Source organism: Pempheris klunzingeri, chromosome 15, assembly GCF_042242105.1.
Source record: "Pempheris klunzingeri isolate RE-2024b chromosome 15, fPemKlu1.hap1, whole genome shotgun sequence".
Lineage (NCBI taxonomy): Eukaryota > Metazoa > Chordata > Actinopteri > Acropomatiformes > Pempheridae > Pempheris > Pempheris klunzingeri.
Genome location: NC_092026.1, coordinates 16,973,773 through 16,998,440, shown reverse-complemented (window position 1 = coordinate 16,998,440; position 24,668 = coordinate 16,973,773). Strand labels below are relative to the sequence as shown.

The window sequence follows — 24,668 nt, the reverse complement described above, 5'->3', positions numbered from 1 at the left end:
TAACATTATTAGTACAATGTTATCTACAATGTCAGCAGGCAGGACAATATGCAGTGCTATGGGTTATTAATGCAAAGTGTAACGGGTATGAGAAAGTATACAAGCATGTATGTAAGGATGTTTTTAAAATGTGAGATCTAATCCTAACTCTAACGTGTGAATGTCTGAAAAATGTGTGATATTGGACAGTTATAAATATTATTTTTTTTACCGTGGGCCTTGGTATTGGCTTTTGAGGCTTTTTAGATCCTAACTTCTTCATAGCGTTATAGTACTTCTTCTGTTCTTCAGTCATGAAGATATCCTGTCCACCTAAGTATAGGTAAAAACACCATTATTTTTACAGAATGTTAAAAGAATTGTTTGATTATTAACAGAAAGTCGCAAAAACTGACTGTTTTCTGCAAACCTGGTTTGTTAGTTATTAGCATATAATTCTTCATAATTGCTTTTACCTGGAGAATTACATATGTAAAATATTCAAAATCCATGACTGTGTAGTTCTTTGTGACTGAGCCTGAGTGGCTGTCATCTTGTTCAGGTTCACAATTACTTGCAAATACCAAATGATCCAGGCCTGACGTCAGTGTGCTCAATACTCATCTTCCTTTTCTGCTGATTGAAATTGTCAATAATGACGCCAATGAAGAGATTGAGAGTGAAGAAGGAGCCGAATATGATGAAGACGACAAAGTAGAGGTACATGTAGAGGTTAATTTCTCTGATGGGTTGTTCCTCCACCTGAAACCAAACAGTTTTATACATCAGCTGGTTACTGTGGCATGTTTATTATGCAGGCCTTCCTCATAGGGAGACATACTTACTCCTCTTGAATCAACAGCTGCATGCATTATTTCCATCCATCCTTTAAATGTAGCCTATAATACAATATTACACAACATTATTGTCTGGGAACTGCATTGTGAATCACTTACTTTATCTATGAAAAACATTACAAAACTAATATTATGATCACATTAATTCCACAATCCTTAAATAAAAGCCTGTCTAGCACATTTGGCAAACTCCAAACGATGCAGCAGATAAAACTCACCACTTGCAGGAGGGAAAGGTAGCCAAGTCCCACGTTGTCGAAGTTGACCTTCACTTTTGTCCAGTAGAACTGGGTGTCATTCATGGCGAGGCAGTCTGACTTGTTGTTGACTACAACAACACTGTGGATGAAGCCCGTTCTGTTCACGCACTTCCCGAACTTGCCGGCGAACAGGTTGACCCCCATAATGCTGAAGATGAGCCAGAAGATCAGACAGACGAGCAGCACATTCATGATGGAGGGGATGGCTCCAATAAGAGCGTTCACGACCACCTGGTGAACAACAGATTAAGACACAGGTTAGTCTCACAGCACAGAGGGGCTCTACTAGCCTGCTGTCAGATGTCTGAATCACCGCACACATCTTTGAGTTTTTCAGCAATTCATGGACAGACCAGAGAAATTGAATTTATTTTAAGGATAAATCTATTTAAGTGGAAACAATCGAACCATGTCTGTAAAATTCAAAGTTACATTAGCATACAGCCATGCGAGCAGCTCTGTGAGGCTGTACTCAGGGACAGTATGACGGCACTTTGAGCTAAATGCTGACATCAGCAAACTAACATGCTCAGAGTGACTACAATGCTAACCCTAACCCACCCTAAACCTAACTGACCAACAACTTAACGATTAATCGACCAACCTTGTGACACCTCTGGCATGGCTGAAAACTATCATCAGAAAACACAGGAAGTCCCATATCCTTAGTCCGAACTTTATGTCACTCCCAAATGTACATCTTTTTATAACTAGGAGATGATCCAGTTGTCATAGTAATGAACAAACTAGGATGAAAACATACCCTTCGTGGGGGAGGTAATAATCCTGAGACTAATCGGCAAATTGCTTGTCAGCATAAGAAAGATGTGACATCAGTGTAGAAAATGTTTTTCTCACCCGCATGCCCTCAAATCTGGACAGAGCTCTGAGGGGTCTCAAAGCCCGCAGGGTCCTCAGGGACTTGATCGCAGCAAAGTCGGAATATCCCAGCGAATTTGCTATGAGGCTTATCAAGGACACCTATATGGAGCGCAGAGACACGTGTGAACTGTGAGGATCATAGAACGAATTCAAATGTGTAAGTCACTTCTTGTTCATTTTCAAACCTTTGGGGGGAAAGTAGCAACATTTTCTTGAGAATACAAGAAGACCAAAAATGTTGTAAACAAAGCAATATCACATTGTCTTATTAACACATTAGTCAAGGAACTGCATATATTTTCTTTTATTATCATATTATCTAACTTTATCATATGACTTATAACAAAATAAAAGATACTAAAAGATTTAAAGGAAACATTTAAAGAGCCATATTTTAGAGTTTTTGTGTATTTTGGGACATTCCACAGTTAGGAACACAATGATTTTATTTTGGAGGTTTAGATTTAGTTTGGTTGTTGTATCATCTTTTAGCAAATTTAGACTTCCACTCTATTCTACATCCAAAACAGACAAAACAAAATGGTATTCCGCTGTTGAATGGCCCTTGGATGATGGCTATGAATGAGAGTGACATGATTAAGAAGATGAAAGAAGAGTCATGTCATGATTGATGATGACAAAACACAGACAAGTATGCACATATAGACAAATTGTGTCCATACATGCATACTCAGCTATATATGCATATGCAATATGTATATATATCAAATAGAGTGAGTTTTATAAAGAATTTATATCTGTCTTTGCCAAATTTATTTCCCAATTTGCATCCAATTGATCCAATAAGTTAATTAAAAACAATTTAGGACCAATAAGGTCCCAATGGTGTGTATTTCTTTATAAAAGTCAATTTACACATGTGTTTGTCCAATATATCTAAAGAAGATACTCAAAATTAATTCAGGGGACAAGAGAAGTCTTTGGCTCCAAGAGATTACAGACGGAAAAATACAAAAACACAGTAAAAGAAAGTAAAGTGGTACTTTGATCAACAGGATTCGTCTTTTCTTCTAAACAGCCATAATAAATAACACTCAGAACATTGATTAAACACAACAGTTTAGACATGCATTTCTAAGGTTTGATATGCTGTGTAGAGAACACCAGATCTTCTGTAGATAAACCTTAGAGTACAAGGCACTGCATTTGTTTTTGATATAAAAGCCAAGGTCCTGAAGATAGTGATTGAAGGAATGACTGCTGAGTAGTTTTATAGCGCAACAAAAATTTTAACACATTTCATAAGCAGTGCATTTGTTTGGACACAAGACGGTGGCTTTTGATATCACAACAGAAAGCACTTACGAGTGAAGAAAACACAGAAGCATTTGTGATGCAGATGCAAGTTTCCAATCCCAGAAGCCCATACTCACCTGGGACCTGCTAACTACAACTTACCCTAACAATAGAGCGGTCTGTGGCAATCTGTGTAACAGCAGGTGAAATCAGAGGAGGTCAAGTCAGGCCTGGGGCTGCACGCCCCGGCCACTTTGGGTGACTACACACTACGGAGCCACACCCATTTTACCCGACAGTTTACAGGAAGTGTAACATGACCCCGATTGCTGGAGCATTTCTTTTAATTTGTCTGGCGAAATCCTGGCATTAAATCAAACGTAAAAACTGGACAATGTAACAACTATTCAGTCTGTGGTTTAGAAATCTGTATCTTTCTAGTAAATTCATCCTGGTCCTGATTTAGAGTTTTAAGTGTTTTAAACAGGAGTAACTGATGGTGTGGGAGGGAGGCACGGTTTCAGTGAACAAAGTGGCCAGTTATTGCAAAGCATAAATTTACTGTTAAGTGCTTTCCTGTGAATAATATGACACTTACCAGGCTGTAAATCCCACAAACATGAAAAGCTAAGTTCAGCTACAATGAGAGGGATTACAGAATTCTCAACACGCGATTTATAATTTACCTTTCATGTAGTAACAAAAACGCCTGGGCTACGGTAAAATGTTCACTTACATCCACGATGAGAAAATCGAGCCAGCACCAGTAGTTGGTGAAATATTTCTTGAAGCCGTATGCAATCCACTTGAGGAACATCTCCAGCACAAAGATGTAGGAGAAGACTTTGTCTGCAGACTCCAGCACCACCTTTACGACTTTTCTCTTCTCAATGTAGATATCTTCAAACGCCTGGAGCGGCACAGGGACGGCAGAGTGAGAAACCACAACAGCACCACAGCCCACCACTACTGTTTGTTGAAGATACTGTCTGGAAAGTTGTGTTTTGCTTTTGAATTCCAGAAAACAATGCATGTATGTAAATCCAGCGTTATTATTTGATATCTCACTGTTGTTTAGTCTCACTGTTTACTGTTCCTCTCCTACAGCTGTAGTACATTACTGCTAGTGCAAACCTGACATTCCCTGCTGCTGTCACAATAAAAGGATCCAAGACAGCTTTGGTCTTTAAAACTACTTGTGCTGTGGGCTGAACGATTAATAGAATTCAAACACTGCGATGTAAAAGAATGCAATTGCAAAAGAGACTTTGTATTTTTAATGCTACACAATTCACCCAACCAGAGGGTGAGAAACACCTGATCCTGTGGTCTCCACGTGCACACACCCTGCTCTACTCTCCATGTACCATATGTGAGCGAGAGTAGATGGAGAAAACAGCTTGTAAAATGCCATACGATGGGTTATTGAGATTTTATTTCGAAATTTCAACACGTTGACATGTTACCATTAGGCTTTAAGTGATCAAAATATGTTTAGAGCGGCAGAGCCATGGTCAGGGGTTGAGACTTTTTTATATTTCTGCACTAAAGTTTGCTAGTGATGTGTTACTGTAACTGAATGCAGATCAATAAGATTCATATTCATTTTTCATATTTTAATGTTCACACCAGGCCTGTTGTCCTGCAGCGCTTTGTTGTTCTTTTTTCATATTTTATTGAAAAGTTAAGCCATGATGATTATATTGCAGGTTTACAGGGCTTGAAGTTATGTAATATTGTGCTGTGGTTGAAGGGTTTGTTTTAAATTCAGTAGATAAATAAAGATGCTATTCATGTCAATTGATGGATCAATTCAACTCATTTCATCAAAATGCGTAAGCCTACATTAAAAAGCTGTTTATATTTTTACTGTATCCAATCTTGTGTTGGGATTACTATAGAATGATTTATTGATTGTGTGTAGTGAATAAGATCAGAAACTGAATTGTAATCCCAACGTTGGTTTAAAAAAAATTAGATTAGATTATTTTCCCATACCACTCAGCCCTGCTGTGGGTTGCATGAAATCTGACGCTATGTCGATGGCATGATAGTAATAAGCTGATTACTGACTGATTTTGTTATTAAACACAACCTCAGTTTGTTTGGCTGCACTGCAAACAGATGCTCTCGTTGCTCTTCTGTTGTATTTCTGACAGTATAGTAGCTGCTCAAGAAGTGATTGCTGCTCCCAGCCTGTAGGATTGTTTGGGATGTGTTGTCTAATCAACCAGGACTGAAATTTTAGGGATTGTTTCCAAAAAAAAGTGCTTTGCATTCATTTAAGGATAGTTTATAATGATCTTATTTTTCTAATGATGCCTACCAGAGCCCCACTGCTGAGCAGGATCATGAAGATGATGAAAGTCTCGAACCAGCTGTGTTCCACGATCTGGTAGCAGGTCTTCCTCAGCCTCCACCAGGCCTCGCCCAGACCGCGGCTGGTGTCGATGTCACAGCACTGGCAGTGCCTCGAGCAAACTGAGCGAGAAGGCCAAAACAAACCAGCACAGATTATACCACATGATGGTACAACTATGGTGTATTTATTCGGGTTATAACTCCAAGTTCTCACATTCTGGGAAGCATTCCTCCGGCTCCATATTCTCTTCAGCCAGCTCCGATAGGTTGTCAATCTCATCTCCAGGCTTCCTCAGATCCACCGTGCTGCCCTCTGACAGGCTGACCTTCTCCTGTGTTGTAAGAAGTCCCACTGTTACCAAACAGTTTCTGACCTATATTTCTATTAATTTTATGTATTTAAATCATCACTAGACCTGAACATGGCAACAGTGTATAACACAGAATATAGACACACAGTTTTGGTAGATTTAGCATGCGTTTTGTATCAGCTGCCAAAGGCTAAACACCTGACATCACAGATTAGGGTGTGGCCATAGGTGCAATAAGCTTATAAATTTCAAACCAAACAGAGCAGTGTAGCTGCATTTTCTGCCCTGTATTCAGTGTGGATTGATCCCATCAAAGCTAGTCCACCTAGATGTACTGCCTTGCCTTTCAATCTCTTCTGAGCCTTAATACAATTTTGATGAGATTTTCGTGTGTTGTAACAGCAACATATTTAACATGATTTATAGGACAGAGGTGCAGCTTCAATCCTATAAACCGGTACGAAGTCTAATCCAGCATTAAAGAGCATCCACAGGACCTGGAGGTCAGATTACCAGCATCACTTGTCTTAGTGCTTGAAGACAGAGCGGAGAATGTACACTGCAGGCGTTTTGGATTGACTGCTGTATATCACAATGATGAATTGATAATAATTTCAATGTGTAGGCAGTTGGCATTCATGTGCGCAGAGGCTGACTACGGTCTACTTTAAAAATATGGTGAAGTGAGCAATTCATAACTAACTTCATAACCACAACCACAACCTTTTCTGTGTATTTGCAGCTCTTCACGTGTAAAATATATCCTTTATTGCCGAGCAGCTGCTGATGCCCAGTTAAGCTGATGGAGGGCTGGAGGAGGGCTTTTTTTTTCATTTCCATTTTCCCTGAGGCCTAATTCTGGTGTGGTGTGGAGCACGGCAGGGAAAGAGGAGGAGAGAGAGCGCCAGACTGCAGCCCGCTCAGCTCAGCCCGGCCATGCCTGGCTCCGCTCAGCTGTGTCAGTATAATCTGCTCTGCAGGGCCTGGCTCCACATCTGGCCTGCTGCTGTCTGCCTGCCAGAGAGGACAGGAGCGACACAACCTCCACCTAAACAATCCCCTGATCCCTGGCCAATATTCATGAATATTTCTTTATGCTTTATTTAAGGGTGTTTGCCTTAGACACCATTGAAGGGCATACATCAGCCAGTGAAGCATCTAACAATGTTGTCCTCACTTGGATGTGTTTTCTCCAAACAAAATCAGGTCCATCAGTCTAATTTCACCCACCATGGTGTGGTGCTTATGACACTGATGCGCTCGGTCAGGCACATTGCTTCTCAATTACTCGATTAAAAGCTGTGACAAGCACGGTGGTGGATGTCAAATATCAAAGGAATAGTTGGACATTTTCAAAAGTACATGTATTCACTTTCTTGCTGAGAATTAAATGAGGCCATCAATACCACTCTCATGCTTGCACTGTATATATGAAGCAAACACCTGCAGCTTTGCTTAGCTCAGCACAAAGATTAGAAACGGTAACAAAAACCACCTAGCAGCAGCTGTGAAGCTCACTGTATATAAACATAGTATATCTCCAAACCAATACAAAACCAAAGTGCAACCTCACAGTCATGGCAAGACTTAATGCAGCCAGCCAAGGAATGGTCAGGCACAAAACCCCCTTTAAAAAACATAACGTGTTGTGGTGTTTTTCACTTGTTGTACGGATTGAACCAATAAGGTATAACGTGTTAATTAGTGCGCTCCAGATGTGCAAGTAGGTAGATTATGTTTTCCTGTCGTATTCAGAATCTTCTTATCTTACTTTCAGTAAGGATGCAAAAAAACGGTATCCAAATATTGAAGGATATCTTTAATTATAGTTTGCTCAGTCGATGTTGATCTGTGAGCTAATTGTCTATAGTAATACTAATTGAACAAGTAATAGTGCTTAGCTACCTCTTTTTAACTTTTGGCACTAAGTACTCTTGGCATAGTGATCCTCAACCCCAAATCCTTTAAAGCTCCCACACGTCCATTGTCTACCCATGCAGGTGTGATCTCATCTGTTCTCATCTATCTGTCAGCAATCATTTGATGACCGATTAAATGGTAAATGGTAAATGGTCTGTATTTGTATAGCGCCTTTCTAGTTATTTCAACTACTCAAAGCGCTTTACATGACATCCTCATTCACCCATTCACACATCAATCATACAGGAGAAATGTAATTTGGAGGAGACTATTCTTTCATACTCATTCAAGGAGTAAGTTGGGGTTCAGTGTCTTGCTCAAGGACACTTCGACATGTTGACCCATAGGAGCTGGGGATCGAACCCCCGACCTTCTGATTGAGGGACGACCCACTCTACCACTGAGCCACAGCCGATTAGACCTCTTGTGTGTGTGGAGGTACCAAGTTGCACCCTCTCCCTCACTCTCCTGTTGGTCATTATGCTTCTATTAGGTCAGGATAAATTACACCTTTAATATATTTATTAGAATATATTTGTTTAGAATATTTGTTGTTTTAGCATAGTTCTATCCAACTTCACCTAGAGTAGAGGTCTAATCAACCAGAGTAAGATGTGCAAACACCTGTGTGGTTGTGCAGAGCCTTGCTAATATTGTCCCTACAATGTTAGGCCTTTTTCACAGAAGTAAAGCACAGGTTTTACTAATAACATTAACACTGGCTCAGATCTATTCAGAGTCCCAGTAAGTGTCACAGCGAGTCAGCGCGCACAACACCAGGACCACCTGTGCTTTTCCTACTGTGACATGTTAAAATAACTTCTGTGAAAGGGCCTATTAAGAGATCCTTTTCATGTCAAGTGCAAACTTTTGAAAACCTCTGATCCACGTGATCCACATGACCATCTGATGTCAGCCAAACATTGTGGCACACAGAAAGATGGCTAATGACAAGATTTTGTCAGCAGTATGATATAGTGATAATGTCCCACTGGCTGAAGTACGGGACACTGAAACACTCACAACTGGTGTCAGTGACAGCTAACATTAGGGCAACTCCTAATAGGTAAACTGTCCCTGCATCAGCCGCCTCAGGAACTTGCTGTTGAGTTTCTATAATTGTTAATGATGCAACAAATTGGGGTTAGGTGTGGTTAATTTATGAATTACAAAAGGAAAAACATACAAATATATATTTTTATTTTGGTCATCCAGCTTTCTGAGAGATTTTGCCAGATGTTCACTGCAAGACGTTAACTCTAAATGACTGTGTTGTTGAAACTGAAATAAAACATCTGGATTCCCAAGTTATATTTGTACCACCAGAGGACTAGCCTCCGTCAGAGCTCACGTCTGCTTGGCAGATTAACAGCTTATGTGTCCGGAGAGCTTCCACATTGCCCCCCCTCCTCCCTTCACCGTGCTCTTCCTGCCTGAATGACAGGCAGAGTAACAAATAAGAATTGGAGGATTGGAAACCAATTACATTCTGCAACTTGATGGATATTATTTCACTTAAAACTAGGAGTCAAAACAAACACTGAGCTGGATCCTGAGCTTGAATCCTTGAAAAACTTTCTGGTGACATCTTGTGCACAGAGCCAGTAAACGACCTGCCACTAAAATCATGTCACCTCAGGTCATCCTGGTTTCATTGTTTCCATTACATCAATATGTAGAACATTTTTCTTCTTTTGCTTGTGGTGTAAATAGTATGACAACAATATAAACGAAGCCTAAAAACAGGAACCAAAACTCTGTGCATTTACATGAATATAAAACTTTAGAAATATACTGCAGTTACAGTGCGGTTGTTGAAACTGACCACACATCAGCCATTTGAACATGTAATTTGCCATTCATTGAGAAAATAGAAGCAGTCTTGTTTAGCACATTTCGAATTAGTTAATTCTAATTGATTTGTAGAATACACTTGAGATTCAGTTCACTGTAAGGCAACTGCACCTAAACATTTCAACGATAAATGAATAATGAAATAATATTTGCTTGGTTTTGAATAGAGCTATTTTCCCTACAAGAGTATCAAATTACTGCATGTGACTATTTTCCGGACACATCCAAAGAAATTATGAGGAAATCCTTGAAATAAAGCCTTCATGTTTTTAGTATCATAGCAGTATGTCTGTAAAAGGGAGAGATGTAAGGCTGCTATATTTACATTTGCTAAAATGCATTTGAATGTGTTGTCTTTTTCCTGTTTGTTGCCAGCAGGGGTTGCTGAAGTTTATCCCAGCATGCACCAGGCAAGAAGCATGAAAACAACTTGGATAAATTTACTTCATCTAGAGATCCAGACCTACAGATCCTGATCCACCAAAACCTGTGTCCAACACCAGGAGGATATACAAGTGTCTCACAGAAACCGAACTAACTTGGATTCTTCTTGCTTTCTGACACTGTTGATTTTTATGTAAAGTTTCAGTGTGTACATCTCCCAAAGTAGTGATGTAACAGCAGTAGTAATAGTTTCCAAAGGTAAAACAACAGTTTTGATGTTACTGAAGTGCACCTCTGGATTATGTGCAAAATATTCAAGCATTACAACCCATAGAGAGCAGAGCAGCATGTGATGAAGTATTATTTTACTCTCTAAATGTATTAAATAATATATATTTTAGCAGATAGAATACTGTGCAAAGATGATGGTTTGGTGTAAACACAGACATTTGGAAGTGAAAAACTCACCAGTTTGGTGTCTTCATCCTCTGATGACTCGGAAATCTCCTCCTCCTCGAGAAACTCCACATCCGACTCTCCCGGTGCGATAGGAACAATGACAGTCAAGTTCGGGTTTGTCATGTAGCTGTCCTCCTCTGGTATGACGTACTTCTCTCCATAACGTCCAGAAATTCCCCCGTTGCTTTCCACGTGGTTTCCTACCAGCCTGATGGCCTGAGTGGCCTCTTTGGCCTTGTGCTTTCGGCGCTTCAAGCTGCGGTTGAATAAATTGATGATGCTCGTGATGATCCAGGAGACACCGCAGTTGATGCGTCCAATGGCGATCTGGATGTTGTTCAAATCACCGTCTTCGTCTGGAGCAGAGAGGTTGTCGGAGCTGAAGGAGCTGAGCAGCAGAGCCAGAAAAAGATTCAACACCTGTTGACAGACAAATGTTATGGAACATTACATTTGATTTGGAGAAATTATCAGAACACTGTAATCAGTTCATAGCCATAAGGCCCCAATGTAGCAGAAAATGCTGTATTTATATTGCATTTATGCCACCATTGTCTCTCCATACTTAGTTTAGCCTGTAAGATAAGTGCATGACATAATATCCCACATATTTTGTCAACACTGACAAATCCTGCACTGTTAATTCAGGAGGATATTCTACCCAGATATGCTCAGACACATATGGCTTTGGGTGCTTTCAGCTACACTGAACTCAAGTTTCCAAACATCCAACTCCCAAGTAATCTGTGTACTAGTTTAGAGAGCAGCAGCATCAAGCACATCTCTGCACAGTAGCATGTGTGTGTGTGTGTGTGTGTGTGTGTGTGTACTGCCTGTGTGCATGTGTGATGTGCACAGTTGGTAGGGATCATCTTTAGCCACTGAGCCAGTCAGAGATGGGGAGCATGAGCAGATGATTAGTGATGACTGCCCTCCGACCTTCTCGCCCCCAAGCATCCTGGATAATCCCTTGGATAAACAGCTTTCCCACGATTCATGTGCAGAGGAGGTTTCTGTCCATTAAACTCTATAAGGAGCACTGTTTGTGATCTGGTCTTTGCCCTGACAAGGCAACAGATGCACTGAAGGTGTCTGTATCCAGCAGCTGTACAAGAGAAACTGCACTGAGCTCTTTAAGTCGTTTCACCACCATGAAAGCACAGATTTAATGAGTATTTAAAGCTATACTGAGGATGTTAAGAGTCAGAAGGTGCGAACTGGTGTGAAACCACCACAGAAAAGACGATCTAATGGTGCTGGAGGTAGAGTAGACCTTTGTACCTGTTCATTTGTTACGCCCTGCTGCCTTAGTTACTGTTATTGGCACAGTTTACCAAAATAACCATGGCAGATTTAACCCTCTAAAGTCATTTTTAGAGAGGTGGGGCTTCAATTTCACAAAGAAATAAACAAAAACGGACTCTTCATTTTCTGGCTGGCAAACGTGGATTTTGTTGGCTGAAAAGACATTATGTACAATACTTATTTAATACTTAATTTGAATGTTATCCATTCTAAAATAATTGGATCATTTAATAGGATACTTCCTATAAAACTATAAAACAGACAGTTAAGTGACAAAATGGCTAGATTTATTATTTAATGTTTGTAACAGTGTGCTTGACTTTTAGTAGATTTGATGATGTGATGTGCTTACCTAGTGCAAGATTGTCTGGAGTTACGGCAGAGATAAAACCTAAACCAAATAATGTAACATGTACCTCCACAAAATAATTATACACAGTAATTAGCTAATGACAAGCCCTGTGCCTTTGGAAATAACGCAAGGTTACTACTGTAGCTAATATGCTAGATGGGCATGCTGACCTTTGCAGCTTATGTTACAACAGATAAATACACAGTTTAATCCATTCCCTTATGCTTTTGGTTTTGGAAAGGCACCACCCTCCAAGCTCTTTAGATTTTAACAGATTCAGTGGTTGAGTGGTATAATCTTGCTCTTGTTTAACAGCTGTCTGTGGTATGGTATGATCATGACTATAAAGATATCTAATTGTCAGGAAATGCTAAACTCTGAGAAGCTGATATTAAGCATCCAATGGCATGGTGGTTTATCATCTATAGATCTGCATGAAAAACAGTGACAGTCAGCAACCGGGAAAACACTGACAGATATATTAGAGTTGAAACATTTGCAACAGACAGATACATATCAGAGCAAAGCAGAGGGAACAAAGGGCATGCTGGGAACAGGTGTTTGAACTGTATCCAACAGGAACTCCACACTCAAAGCCCAGCTCCATTTTTTTAAAAGCCTGACAGGGTTTTAAAACATCTGACAAAACTGGATTGATTGTGGTTCCGGTGATGCTCATATTTGAGTGTGTAATACTATTCTAATATGTGCTCAGGATGAAATGGAAAAGCCACCTGGTAGCACATCTTGTTTGGACTTGCATTATATATACTGTATCGCCTGGTAATTTATGTTCTGGAATCTAAACACACCCTTAGAAACAGACTGAAAGTGGATTTGGGCACAAAAAATATATATATATATTGTAATAATATAGTAATAAAGCCTAAATCTTCTTTTAATACTAAATTGTACAACAAAAACAGACTACAGCACTAAAACATGTGATTTTATATATTTCAAGAACTAAAATTACGACACATTCTAAGAAAAACTACTTTGACCTTAAATAAATGCTGCGACTGCTGGCTTTTTTCTTTTTTTTTTTCCTGTTCTCATTAACGTTAGCTTACAGGACACAGCTGGATATCACCATATGGGTGGACCAACGGATGTAAGTATTCCTGCTATGGCACAGACGGTCAGCAGTTGTGTACAAACAGAGTCGTCACACCGATGAACTACTTTTATAGGAACAGCTGCATGCTGAGTTTCATGTAAAACTTACACCCTAGTGCAAAGGAGGCGAGAAGATACAGTCCACGGGTCATAATTTCACCTATAAAGCTTTGTTCATTAGTAGTGGATAAAGCATTCAGCCCCATTGGTCATAGAGTAAAGCCGTTCCTAACGCAGACAGTGTCTGTTGTGGCTACAGTTTGCATGACAGCAGATAATACATATATTGCTTAGGAGGGACAACAGATGGTTTATATGTTGTCCAGACGTGAGTTGTTTCAAGGCCACTAATGCTAATCTGCAAAACAGTTAGCATGATGCCGTGACACAACCTCTATCTCAGTGACTAGCACGTATTCAAGGAAGGAAAAATACTCAAACCATTGTAGCTACACAGATATCTGAGTTGAATGGCACCAAGAACTGTTCAAGGAAGTCCCATCTTGATGATATGGAATCTCCAATCCTAACTGTGCAGCGTAATCCCTGATTACTCATTACGTCATCTTTTGGATTTGACAGCAATTACAGTTGGTTGCACTGATGCGCAAATGAATTTCCCTCTAGGCAGACTTCCTGTTAACATATACAGTTAATGGATAAGGCTGACGATATGATGGAGTTTTGTTATTGTTATTGTATTATATCCAATAATGAACTCTAAAAGATGTACCTTGTTCAGGAAAATACATTAATCATGTAGGTATATAAATTATATATATATTATATATATATTCATTTCAAAAGCTGAATAATCCACTTTTAGCAAAAAGTTACTCTGGCAGGAGTAAATAGTGCTTTTGTTTAGGGACAATTTTGAGCTGAGGAGGTTGTGTGCTAGCGAATATTTTCACTAGTAACTTTTTTTAGTATTGACTCAAAATAAACTACAGTGACCATGTTCATCGTAATGTAGGAACCAAGTCTGAGATATTGGACAACAATGGTGGTCTATGAGGAATAAGCCACATCAGGCTTTGGCTTCACAGTTGTTTCTATGATCAATTCAATGTACGTTTCAGTCATGAGATATGTTAACAGGCATTTTAAACCATGTAAAATGTCTGATATTGTACTCACCACCAAGTTCCCTATGACCATGACCAACATGAACACCAGGATACAGAGTGGCTGCCCGGCTACTTCCATGCAATCCCACATTGTCTCAATCCATTCCCCGCACAGCACCCGGAACACGATCAGGAAGGAGTGGAAGAAGTCCTTCATGTGCCAGCGGGGCAGCTGACAGTCAATGGAGATCTTACACACACAGTCTTGGTAGTTTTTGCCAAACAGCTGCATGCCCACCACAGCGAAGATGAAGACAATGATGGCCAACACTAGCGTCAGGTTTCCCAGGGCGCCCACAGAGTTGCCGATGATCTTGATGAGAGTGTTGAGAGTGGGCCAGGATTTTGCCAGCTTGAAGACTCGTAACTGATGAAGAGAGAAAGGTGAAGATGAGTGTTTTCTCATTGTTAGGACTGATTGAACAGTCGGCCAAACCTCAGTCACAGACACTCCTGTTTGCTTTTACTGCTAATGCAAAAACAAACAGGGAACTTCTAGGTTGCATTAGTATTAATTTTAGTTTAATGCACTACATAAAAATGTGTCATGCACAATTAGGCTTATGCATTTATCACCTTTGATTTGCTGCATTTGTAAACGGAATAAAAAGCCAAATAGTTAAGTCGAGGCAATCTTATTTATAGAGCCCAATAACACAAATCACAAATTTTCCTTAAGGGGTTTTACAATCTATACAGCATGCAATACTCTCTATCCTTACAACCTCAAATAATTATCAATAAGTAATAAAGAGTGGTGAAAAGCACTTTTTGTTTTTTAAATGTACATGCATGAAAGATTTCTGTTACCAGTCTGAAAGATCGCAGGACAGATAAGCCCTCCACATTGGAGAGACCCAACTCCATCAAACTAAGGCAAACAATCACGCCGTCAAATATATTCCAGCCCTGTTGGAAGTAGTAGTAGGGGTCCAGGGCAATCAGCTTCAGCACCATCTCAGCTGTAAAGATCCCTGTGAACACCTGGAAAAGACACAGAGGGGCAAGAAAACAAGAAGAGGTGGAAAAAGAACCAACATTTCCTATTAAAGTGGAATATTACACAAACATATGTATTTCTTTATTTAAAGCTGCACTTATCAATATTTGTATTTTAACAATGGATCAGTGGACTATGTACATTGTTACTTGTTGTGACTCACAAATAATTAACCCAGCAACTCTGCAGTTCCACTCAGAGAGCGTTTTAGTGTTTTTTAGCTCACTGATTTGGTTTTATGGCCCCAAAAATATACAGTACTGTTTGATTAGTATTGTGTTGAGAGTGTTGGAGTCTAATCAGGTTAGTATTTTTCAGTAAGTATTTTTTTGATTGTGTCTGTTTTTGGTGCCTTTTCTTCGCGTTCAACAATAAACTACCTTTTTACCATCTGTTTGCCTTGTATTGAGTATTTGAGTCCGTTTTCTTGTGTGAGCTTCTGGTCATAACAGGGCTTTAGCTCCACCTCCTGCTAAAAATACTTCCTTTTGCCAAGGATAATCACAAGTAGTCTGAAGCAGAACCAGTGACAAAGGATAAACATGGCCCTGTTTGACCTTCAATCCTGCACAGCACTGGCTATAAAAATCCCAGCTGTCTGATATAGAAATACATTATCTGAATGAATGCCATTCATCTCTCCTCTTTACTTGATTCTCAGCGAGGCTTTCAGTCCTCTACACTGCTCAGCCAACAGCACTTAGGAGGAAGTGTGTCTGGAAATGCTGGAAACATGTCCATCCCTATCATTAAAACCCCCTTACCAGATTGCCCACTGAAAGCATCGTGTTGAACTCCTCAGTCATGGGGTAGTGCTCCAAGGCCATGAAGAGGGTGTTCAGCACAATGCATATGGTGATACCCAGATCCAGGAAAGGATCCATCACCATGAACTTCACACGCTCCTTCATCTTCAGCCAGCATGGGCAGCAGTCCCATATCAGGTACTTCTTGGCGAATGTGTACCAGCAGGGATGGCACTTTTGCCTCGACTCCTCCAGCTCTGCAAAGAGACAACAAGGTCAGCTATTCATCGGCAGGCCTGTCTTTAAATTCACCCATCAAAAGTAAACTTAAGCTTGCTTTTTCTTTCTTTTCAAACACAAGTGAACATGGCCTGAAACCTTTTATGTTAGTGTTATGCTAGCTTCAATCTGCAGTAGGTGTCTGAGGCTCGACAAAGCGAGAGCCAAAAGAGCAATCTTAAACCTCTTAACTTTCCACCCAGCCCTCACCCTTACAACATGCATGTATCAGGCTTCATTTGATCCATATCCTAACCCTACCCTGGCCCACCGACGGGCTACTGGATTTTTACAAGGTTAAAGGAGTAGTTTGACATTTTTGAAAATCGCCTATTTGCTTTCAGCTAAGCTACCCAGCTGCTGGCTCTAGCTTTACTTTTTTCATACAGACATTACAGCTGTACTGTTGTTCTCATTTAACACTCAGCAAGTGAGCAAATAAGTGTGCACAAAGGAGGCAAATATTTTCCCAAAATATCAAACTGTTCCTTTAATATTGAAAAGGACCTACCATCCATGGCATCACTGAGGAAGCTGACAGAGCTCAGCCCTCTTTTCCTTTGCACCGGAGGAGGCTCAGTCACGGTCGGAGAAGGCTGGAGGAGAGTTCTGGGAGCTGTGTCCTCTGCACTGGTGAGCTTCTGTGAGACACAAAACAACCAAAATTTAAATACTTCTCCTTTTATTTGGTGGGCTGTCAATTAAGATCGCTATCAGTTAAGATGAAGGTGATGTTATCACAGTATTAGAAATTTAGAATACAACATCATAATAAAAAAGTCTTTTTCTCTCTGGCAGGATTTTCTAACTACACAGAGGTCTCTAACACTCACTGTGTCTTCCAGGACCCTCTCCATGCTATAGGCAGGCATGGAGGAGGGAGTGAGCAGACCCACAGTAGTGACCCCATTCTGGTCTAAGGAGATGTTGAGCCGGCCATTGATGTTGAGGCTGGGAGTGAAGATCTGGGAGCAGTGGCTCCGCACACTGCCCGTCCTTCTCTTCCAGGGTGTTGCTATTGAATTGGCTCGACTCCTGGAGGTGTCCCCATGAACGCTGTACTCGTCATCCCCGAAGTCAGCCTCTGAGTTGTTGCGTGCCCGGAAAGAGCTGAAGATGCTGATCTGGCTTCCTCTCCTGGTGCTGAGAGGGTGAGAGGAGAGCGTGGCCAGCAGAGGGTGTGCTGGAAGGGGAGACAGAGGAGGCTACAGAAACACAGAGGACACATTAGCTCCTGTGGTTTTTAATAAGAACAGCAAAGACTGCAAGAAACGTTAAGCATGTGATGTCTGGATGATGTACCATTGGCTCATCCAGTGGGTCAAACTTCTCCTCAGCAGCTTCCTCTGCTGTTTCCTCTGACAACGTCCTGTGCGATCTTCTTCTTCTGCTGCTGCTTCGACGTATGCTGCCTGTCTTCAGACAAAACGGAGACAACTCTGGGGACAACACTGAGTCCGTGTCCTGTGCTTGCCTTTTTGCTGCCAACTTCACACAGAAAGAGGTAGTGTTACAGGAAGTTCAAAGCACACATGAAAATATGTCCTTGCTGACAGTTTGTGTTGCACCTACTCTTTGCTCTCTGCGAAGGTGCTCCATAGCCAGCTGAAACTCCCTCTCCTTCTGCCAGGCCTCAGCAATGGTTGCCTGATTCTGTTCCTCATAGGCCATGGCCACCACAGCCAGGATGAGGTTGACCAGGTAGAAGGAGCCCAGGAAGATTACCAGCACAAAGAAAACCATGTAGGTCTTCCCTGCCGAGCGCAGCGTCTGAGGGAGCACACATGAAGTCAGTACAGTCAGATTCACGAGTCATGTGTTTGTAGTGTTGACACAGTCTGTGGTTATGATGGATAACATTTTACTCCATCATTTGCTACGATTTGGGGACTCATTGCTACACAAAGAAGTTGAAGATGGAAAAAGACAGACAGTCTGATAATTATAAAACAGAAATTAACTAATTCTTAGTTTTACTCTTTTTATCTAAATCCCCTATCCGGTCTAAACATTTAAGCAACAGTACCTAAAGTCTAATTAACACTGTAAGAGACAGTTCAGACTTTGGGTAATAAACACTCCTTTTTGTTTACACTTATAGAGTAAAATTGCACCTGATGGAACAGTTTTTCCCAGTAGTCTTGTGTCATGAGTCTGAAGAGAGCCAGAAAAGCCCAGCCGAAGGTATCAAAGCTGGTGTAGCCATAGTTTGGATTTCTCCCTACTTTTAGGCAGTCGAATCCATCTGGGCATTTCCTGTAATTCACAGATAGTTGAATGGCAGAGGACAGATGATTATTGGACAACACTGGTAAACAAAGGCTTTGCACAATTAAATCAAAGGCAGCTGGGGCTGATACAGCTGTGCTAGCGTGCAAGCTTGCTGTACCAGTATCTACATGTGGCGCTCTGTGGCCTTTGACTCCACATGGTAGAGAAGCGGATGAGTCAGTAAGTACATACACTGCTATAAACGCCATTATTTCAACTGAAGAGTGCACTTTTTTTGCAGGCTGGGGCACTAAAATGCACTGGAGCAAAAGGGATTACACTGTGCCAGATGGATATCAAATAGCAGTTCAAAAATTTTCAGCTCCATGCTTCCATCTCTGATCTTCATTGTCAGCATAGTGGCATTACAGCAAATATTTAAGTCCAGCAGCTGAGAACAAGCTGGACTGCCATGTCAATCTGAGTGCAGAATAATTTCGTAATGGCCGGGAAACAGCTGGACGGCCGAGCGCTGCTGTGAGAACAGCTGTAGATCTCACCAACCAGCCAGCTAAGCAGGAATGCTCGCTAATATCCAGCAGTGAGGACAGGGGAGGCTGTGTGAGGCCAGCAGCATCTTCCTGTCTGGCTGTTTCCTTCTCTGCTGCGCTGTTCAACCTGCCACCAATCTGTTCATCTCTTTCACTCAGTGTGACAAAACACACCACTGCAAATGTTCTTCATGCTGTATTCAAGGAACATTGAATAAAACTGGTTCCTCAACATAGCAAAATTGATCCAGTTTTTTTAGTTTTATTATTTTGATAATCGATTAGTAATTTCAGTAATTTTTCAAATGAAAATGCCAAATATTCTTTGGTTTAAGCTTCTCAGTTGAGAGGAATTGCTGCTTTTCTCCTGTAAATTGGAAATCCTCTGGTTTAGCGCTGTTGGTAGGTCAAAAGAAGAAGACGTCACTACTGGTTTGTAGTATGTGATAAAAATATGTGATAAATACATTTTAATCTCTTCATTGACAATTATAAATTAATATCTACATTAATCAGTATTGAAAATAACTGCTGCAACTCTATTTCCATACAATCGTGTAATTAATGGAAAGTATGAAATCAGTTTAAATGAAATAAGTCAAAATTTTCATGTCAAAGAATTCAACTAACTTCCTTAACAAGTAATGAGCTCTTGTAGGACACAGTGATTTGATGGTGTTGTTATTCCTCCGCTTGTAATATTAAACAAAGGTGTTGTCTGTGCTCAGGTTTGGCTGCCTAGCAAACAACACACACACACACACACACACAGTCCTAAATCTAATGTTGTGGTTGCTAATCTTATTACCACACTGTCGGCCACAATGTTATGAATGTGAGGCTTCTCTTGCAATTAGATGCTGCTGTAAAAACAAGACACCGTTTAGGCGCATGTCCCTGAGGTCTCTGCAGTGCAGCGACTGCCCTGGAGACTGCTCTTACATGGGTTCATCCCGAGTTAGCGCTCCTCGAGGAGTGCTGCTATGCCACGTGTACTCGCTGTGGGATCTGACCTTCCTCCACACAGACAACATCCACATCCGCAGCGTAAATTGCTGGTACTGTTTGCACAGGGAGGAGCAGAATACACAGTCATTCTAGTCTGTGTGCCTTCTATAGTGTACATTTACATTTACACAAGTACAGTACTGAAGTACAAATACGAGGTACTTGTACTCTATAAAGAGAGCGAATGCCAGAAGATTCTACTAAAGTATTTTCATTTTATGCAATTTCATACTACTCTACTGCATCTCAGAAGTAAATACTGCACTTTTTACTCCACTGCATTGGTCTGACAGACTTAGTTACTTGTGATGTTTCAGATTACAGAATTTCATACCCTTACTGTCAGGTGAAAACCATTGATCACCAAAACTGGTGAGTTTGAATGTGATTTTTTTCCCTGATAAACGTAAGGATTAAGTGCTCCTTAATGTGTTGACGAAATTCTAAAGCTTTTTAAGCAAAATAAACTATTCAAATATATCATCATGAAGCAGACCATAATGTATTGTTGTAGATTAAACTACCTGACAGTATATAAAGTGCATCAAATCAGCTCAACCTTAAACATCTACAGCAGTAAAATGCAATATCCACATGTCAGGGACTACTTTTCTGCAGAATGACTTATTTTATTTTTGATACTAAGTACATTTTGCTGATAATACCTACATACTTTTACTCAGGACAGGTTCTGCAGGACTTTCACAGTGTATTTTCACAGTGTAGTATTGAATACTGAATACTTCTTCCACCACTGATTTCATTCTGTACAGAAATGAATGGACATCAGACACAATGCCAAGAAAAATACTCTCAAAAATATCAAACTGGCAGCATGCATTTGAAAATAGTCAAATGCTTTGGTATGCTCCTTTAAACATTCATGTAAGTTCACAAGTGTGTAACCGAAGCAACATAACCTCGGGTGTGTCATAGCTCTGAGAAAGCTCTTTCCTACCAGGTTTATGTTATTTCTAGGTGGTATCCCTGAGAGTGTACCATCAGTCTCCTGCAGTTTGTGTCACTTGCCAATTGCAGCAAAGTGTTTTCCCTCTATGGAGGGCGGGGGTGAGGCGGTGGGTTTCCATGCAAATATCCATCCAGTCAAGGGCAAAAGTTGGCAGCCCTAATCCTTGATGCACAGTGGCTTTAAGATGTGAGGGGATAAGCATTGGCCTGAACTCTACAGTAGGCGCGATGAGAAACAACTTGGACCTTTGAGCAAATCATTTATCACAAACTTGTTAACCATCTAGGCTGAAAATATCATTTGAATATGTGAGTGCATGCATGCCCACTTGTGTTTGTGTGTGACTGTGTGTGTCATCATAACGTATCCAAAGCTTTAATTTGGAAATCTACTCAGGGATTACTTGTTGGAATACACTCAAAAGATTAAGCATCCTCTATGTTTTACGTCCTCCATCCTGACCTGCTTAATATCTTGCCCGTCTCCACAGCCAGCCTCAGAAAGTTCCATCTAAAATGTCATAGAAGTTAAAAGGCCGTCTCATTCGTTTTGCCAACAAACAGATAAGCTACCTCATGGTTACTTTAACTTATGACCTGGCATGTCAGTCATGTCATTCTGTCTTTGAATTATTTACATATCCTATATTCTTGTGATGACAAAGCAAAGTTAATATTAAAGTGAGACAAAGGTCTAATCCTCCTTGCTCTCTTATTGTCCAAAGAGCCATTAACACCCATTAGACACAGAAAAAAGATTAAAACAGAATGTCGATCGCAGTGTGCTGTTAGAGCTCCACAAAAGGCAGAAACACAAACAATCTAAAAAAGTCCGATTGCAGTGCCTTGTAGGTAGTGTGGGACAGCTGGATAGGTCACATTGGTACTAGTCTGATCTTACTGACCTACTATTTATGGGAGTTTAATGATGTCATTTCCCCCTGAATGCCCTCAAATGTATCCTCTTTTTGCTCTGACTTGAACACAAATTACTGAATCAGATTTTACTTCTTGGGGGATTAAGTTCCTGTGTTTTTGGAGGAGAGGTTACAGAGGGAAATTAAAAACTAAAGGGCTGGGTGCACTCTGATGCCAATAAAGATGTGTCACTATCTCCACTGTGTCTATATCTTTTCTATTAACTTGCTAAAATTCGGATTAATATCAATATTAGCTTATAGCTGCAGAAGGCAATGTCATTATAGTTGCGGTTAAAATAACTTTTTACTTTTTACTTTTCATTTCACTAACAATATTTAATTGAAGGTTTCCTTTAAAAAATGTGTGTGTGAGCACTAATTAGTTTTTTTAGTTTTAAAAAAAAAAAAACAAATACAAATGGGCACATTTTTAGAGGAACCCTTCAATTAAATATTGTTAGTGACATGCAATGGCCAAAATACTTTTTTTCAACCAAAATTATTATGAAATAATATTGCTTACTGCAGCTTTAATCCCATGCAAAAAATATATACACGCTTCAAATCTTTCCTGTAAAGATTCAATCAGAACTGCAAATTGTGTTCTGTCAACACTTTCATCTTTAAAGTAGCTTGGGTGTTTGTCTATAAAATGCACATTGGGATATATCATTTTTCATGAAAGTCCAGCTGGCAGAGAATCTGTGAAAGAAACAGCAAACTCTGGCATTGGAGGGGCTGGAACAAGTGAATTGTTCTTCAACAATAAATCAATAATCAAAGCAGTTTAACACAAGATATTTTCCTTTGCATTTAATCCGTGTATTAAGGATTCTTTAGAGTGGACCCTGTAAAGTGAATGCATATTGACTTGTTCAGATATAGAAGCCAAAAAGGTTCAATACAGAACCTCTTGTTTTAAAAGTGTAAGAAAAGAATGAAAAAAAATATTTTCCCTGTTAAAGCTTAAAATTGTCACTATTTGTTGTTTGCTTTCAGCCATTATCTTGTATCATTAGCAAGAGCACCTAATGGAAGCCATTTGTTGAAGTTGCAGGATTTCAGATTCACACAGATGGGTATTTAGTTCACTATAACCCTTGAACTGGGCCTGGCATGGGCAGAGCCATCCTGTTGTGCTTGTTTCAAAAGCATTTGGATTTATAGGATTATTCAGAGCGTAGGCTGAGTAGCAATATTTGGATGGTTTCACACTGTGCCTTTGATTGGGAGCAAAGTCCATCACGCCGCAGATAAAACATCATCTATGTGTGTCTATATTTATATTGATGTTAGACATGAATTCAAAGGTGTTTCTGGTACAAATACACAAACTGAGGTACCGCTTGAAGACTTGAAATCACTATCTCCTCTCAACAATGACAGAAAATCAATCCAAAGTGATCCGGTCTGCTCCGGTTAACCTAATCATGTCATAGAGCTTTTGAGATGATGAAATCTCCAAAGACCCCCCTCTCTCCAGCTGGCAACTCCATGTTTCTCAGTAAAGGGTTCCAATGGAGCCGGGGTGATTATCCACACCACATGTCGTCTTGTGTACAGCCTCTCTCACGCTACACCCCTCCCTCTGACGGGATCATTCCTCTATGGTCCCACATTTAAATATGAAAACTTAAGCAAATCATCCATTGTTGTCTCTGTTTTTTCTTGTGCTGCGGGAACTATTTGCACCAAGCCTGATGCTCAAGCTACTGCATCCAATTATACACACAGTGTGCATGGGATAAAAAGCCATTAGACACTTTGATATTATGTAATAGCCTGCAAGTAAGTGGGACAAACAGTCACTTACCCTGCGTCACTTCCATATCCACATATTAAGGCATCCTTTGCTCCTTCAACTTTGTAAAAATTATCTAAAGAAAGATGAAAAAGAAATGAAAGAAACAAAGTTTAGTATTTTTTGTCCCTAACTTCACTGAATGTTAATGATACTGGACAGAGGTCAGAGCCTTATGCACGTCAGAAATGCTTTCCCAGTGACGGCCTCTCTCTTGTTTTTGGCTGACCTTCACTGCTGAGGAAGTCCGCCCTGGAGCTCCAGGTTCTGTTGTTGCAGATGAAGGATGCGTTGGAGCTGTACGAGGAGTTGATGCAGTGCGCGAGGCTGCGGATGCACTTTTGTCGTAAAAGCCCCATGAAAAGCTGCAGGCCGATGAGGGCGAACACGCTGAGGCAGAAGACGGTCAGGATCATCACGTCTGCCAGCTTCCTCACAGACTGGATCAAAGCGCCGACGATGGTCTTCAGACCTGGACGTAGGACATGAGAGAATCTATCAGTTGTTTGGTAACACACAAATGAAGTTTTGTTTTGATCTAAGAAAAGCGAATTCAGACATAATTTGGAGAGGAGACATAGACACATGACCTGAGGATTGACCTGATGCTCGTCTTACCTGGGATAACTGAGATGGTTTTCAGTGCTCGTAGTACTCTGAAGGTCCTTAATGCTGAGACGTTTCCAAGGTCTATAAATTCTGTCACATATCTGGAATTTGATATAAAAGAATTTATCAACCACGATTGGTAAC

General features: G+C 40.4%; 1 protein-coding gene across 1 annotated transcript in view; it reads right to left on the bottom strand.

Moving 5' to 3' along the window:
* The window catches only part of LOC139213826 (sodium channel protein type 2 subunit alpha-like), a 32,000-nt gene that overhangs the window by 2,001 nt on the left and 5,331 nt on the right, over positions 1–24,668 (bottom strand). The window contains exons 5-25 of the mRNA XM_070844482.1: positions 24,534–24,625; positions 24,145–24,387; positions 23,928–23,991; positions 18,570–18,711; positions 18,028–18,225; positions 17,758–17,943; positions 17,289–17,660; positions 16,967–17,096; positions 16,195–16,433; positions 15,241–15,414; positions 14,441–14,797; positions 10,534–10,944; positions 5,811–5,928; positions 5,562–5,716; positions 3,972–4,145; positions 3,398–3,424; positions 1,955–2,077; positions 1,055–1,327; positions 825–878; positions 600–741; positions 212–312 (exon numbers count right to left, since the gene is read on the bottom strand). Of these exons, the coding sequence (XP_070700583.1) occupies positions 212–312; positions 600–741; positions 825–878; positions 1,055–1,327; positions 1,955–2,077; positions 3,398–3,424; positions 3,972–4,145; positions 5,562–5,716; positions 5,811–5,928; positions 10,534–10,944; positions 14,441–14,797; positions 15,241–15,414; positions 16,195–16,433; positions 16,967–17,096; positions 17,289–17,660; positions 17,758–17,943; positions 18,028–18,225; positions 18,570–18,711; positions 23,928–23,991; positions 24,145–24,387; positions 24,534–24,625 (3,775 nt within the window). The remainder of the gene's footprint in view (positions 1–211; positions 313–599; positions 742–824; positions 879–1,054; positions 1,328–1,954; positions 2,078–3,397; positions 3,425–3,971; positions 4,146–5,561; positions 5,717–5,810; positions 5,929–10,533; positions 10,945–14,440; positions 14,798–15,240; positions 15,415–16,194; positions 16,434–16,966; positions 17,097–17,288; positions 17,661–17,757; positions 17,944–18,027; positions 18,226–18,569; positions 18,712–23,927; positions 23,992–24,144; positions 24,388–24,533; positions 24,626–24,668) is intronic.